The sequence below is a fragment of the Hyperoodon ampullatus genome (genome assembly GCF_949752795.1).
Source record: "Hyperoodon ampullatus genome assembly, chromosome: 5".
NCBI lineage: Eukaryota > Metazoa > Chordata > Mammalia > Artiodactyla > Ziphiidae > Hyperoodon > Hyperoodon ampullatus.
Genome location: NC_136918.1, coordinates 139,542,617 through 139,544,919, shown reverse-complemented (window position 1 = coordinate 139,544,919; position 2,303 = coordinate 139,542,617). Strand labels below are relative to the sequence as shown.

The window sequence follows — 2,303 nt, the reverse complement described above, 5'->3', positions numbered from 1 at the left end:
TCACATCAGCTCCATCTGTACATGTATTCACAACGATGCATTCCTGATTTGATCAATTCCACTGTGTACAATTACATTCACCAAAAAAGGTAAAAACAGAATTATTATATTTTGTGAGTACAGAGTCCCTTTGCCCCTTTTTATGTATTACCAGATAGCCTTCATTATAAATACCTTTTTCTCTGCTTGAAAAAATGAGTGTGTTTTAGAGCAATGATATAAGTGGGTACTGAACCACGTTTCCACTCTCGGCCACCTCGTCTTTGATACTTGGATTGAATAAATACATTTTATTATAGCTGACATCCTTGTATGGAAATGCATTTCCTTTCAATATCAGCATTGTGAAATATCTGTCCATCCAGATTGTCTCAAGTAGCCTCCACCAAGTTCTTTGAAATGCAGCCCCCTTTTAGAAAATTTGAATTTGGGGAGTTTGCTTCACACAAAACATTTAAAAAGGGAACCCTCCCAGATGTGGAATGCTTGTTTAGACACCAGATCAGAGGAACAGGTCTGTACATCTGTGCAGTTTTTCAGAGTGCGTCCACACATTTTTGTTTTCCCGGTGACCTCTGGGTTTGAAGGGAGCTCAGATGTGAAAGCAGCTCAGAGTTAAGTCGAGGCGACACCACTGCCGTCAGACGTTGCTCTGTTGCAACAAAAGTGTTCTCAGCTCTCTTTCCCTCTGATCTTCCTGCCTGTACTTCTCCTCAAGTTTCTGTTTCTCAGAATCTGTGCAGTAAAAGGTGCAGTCTGGGCTCTTCCGGATCTGCTCAAACTGACTGAAATCAGCCACGTATTTGCCGGTTTTTGAGAGAGAAACCACAGGCACAAACTCAAAACCCCAGTAGATCTCCTCTGGGATGTAAGATGTGCGGCTCTGGCAGACAGCGCTGGTGGACTCCACCGTGGCATTGAGGAGAACCACCAGCTCAAACTCCTTCTGTTTAAGGTTTTGGGGGGTGAGATCTCTCAGGGGGCTCGTCTCATCCAGCACGTGGTAGAAGGTCATGGGCAAGATGAGGAAGGGGCTCTCAGAAGAGGAGTCCACGTGGAATTTGACGGTGGCCTGGTTGAGGAGGATTCGCTCCCCCTCCTTGGTGACGTGAGTCTGGAGGAGCTTTCCCGAGAGCTGGCACTGAATCAGGAGACTCTTCCTCATGTTGGCCACCTGGATCACCAAGCACAGCTTCCCGTTCTGCTTGGTGATGACGGCACAGTGGCTGAACTTGATGGTCTCCGCCCGCTTCTTGGGTCTCGCGATTTTGGCCAGGAAGGTGCCCGTGATGAAGATCTCAATCAAGGTGGTGATGACAAGCTGAGCCACCAAGAGGAAGATGGCATGAGGGCATTCCTCCGTGATGGAACGGACTCCGTAGCCGATGGTTGTCTGGGATTCCAGGGAAAAGAGAAATGCCCCCGTGAGGGAGTCCACCTTCATGATGCAGGGGGTGTGATTTGAAGTGTGCTCACTGGGTTCTAAGTCCCCATGAATGAAGGCAATGGCATAGTAGATCACACCAAAAAGGAACCAGGTCATCACGAACGTGGCAGCAAACAGGGTGAGCTTGTATCTCCACTTCATGTCGATGACGGTGGTCCACAAGTCTTGGAGGTAGAGCAAGTATATGCCATCCACTTTGTCGATTCTCACGTTGCTGTGTCCACTCTTGGACATGACTCGGGGTCTGCTGGTCTTGAGGCCAGCTCCAGCAGTGTGCTTCACCAGGGGAGCACTGGCCACACTGATGTTAATCCGTTCCATGGTCAGGCTTTGGGACCTCCTAAGGAAATGACAAAGAAAGACGTTCCATTGTTGTCGCATGAGGTAGAATGCCCAGGAAACAGAAACAGGATAATCATGTGAGATAAATATGAATGTACATGGACGTTTCCAAGAAAGGATAATTCTGAGGGCAAGATGAATCACTGTGTACTTGAGGATGGCAGTAGGATGGAGTGAGGAGCACAGACTGGAGACAAGAAAACGTGGGTTCAATGTTGACTCTCCAACTTATTTGCTGTGAGACCTGGGCTAAACTATTTAACCTTTCTGGACCTCAAATCTCTAATATGTAAAATATGTAAATAAAGTCTACTTCTCAGGGTTCTTGTGATAATTGAATGAGATAATGGCTATAAAGTGCCAAAACAGAGCTTCACACTCAAAAAAATGATGCTAATCTTCTCTTTGTGATATCACACTCACAAGAATCCACCCCACAGAGTATTATGAATATATTTGTATATTCAGCTCTTATGGATTTCCAAGTATAGAAAATTTAAAAATAAGTTGACTG

The 2,303-nt window shown here is 45.8% G+C and overlaps 1 protein-coding gene across 1 annotated transcript; it reads right to left on the bottom strand.

Annotated features, from left to right (window-relative positions):
* Window positions 1–640: 640 nt before the first annotated feature.
* Window positions 641–1,768, bottom strand: KCNJ15 (potassium inwardly rectifying channel subfamily J member 15; the record flags this gene model as incomplete). The annotated part of the gene is made up of 1 exon (XM_079705170.1): window positions 641–1,768. The coding sequence occupies one exon, from the start codon at window positions 1,766–1,768 to the stop codon at window positions 641–643; it is 1,128 nt and encodes a 375-aa protein (XP_079561296.1).
* Between the last annotated feature and the right edge of the window lie 535 nt (window positions 1,769–2,303).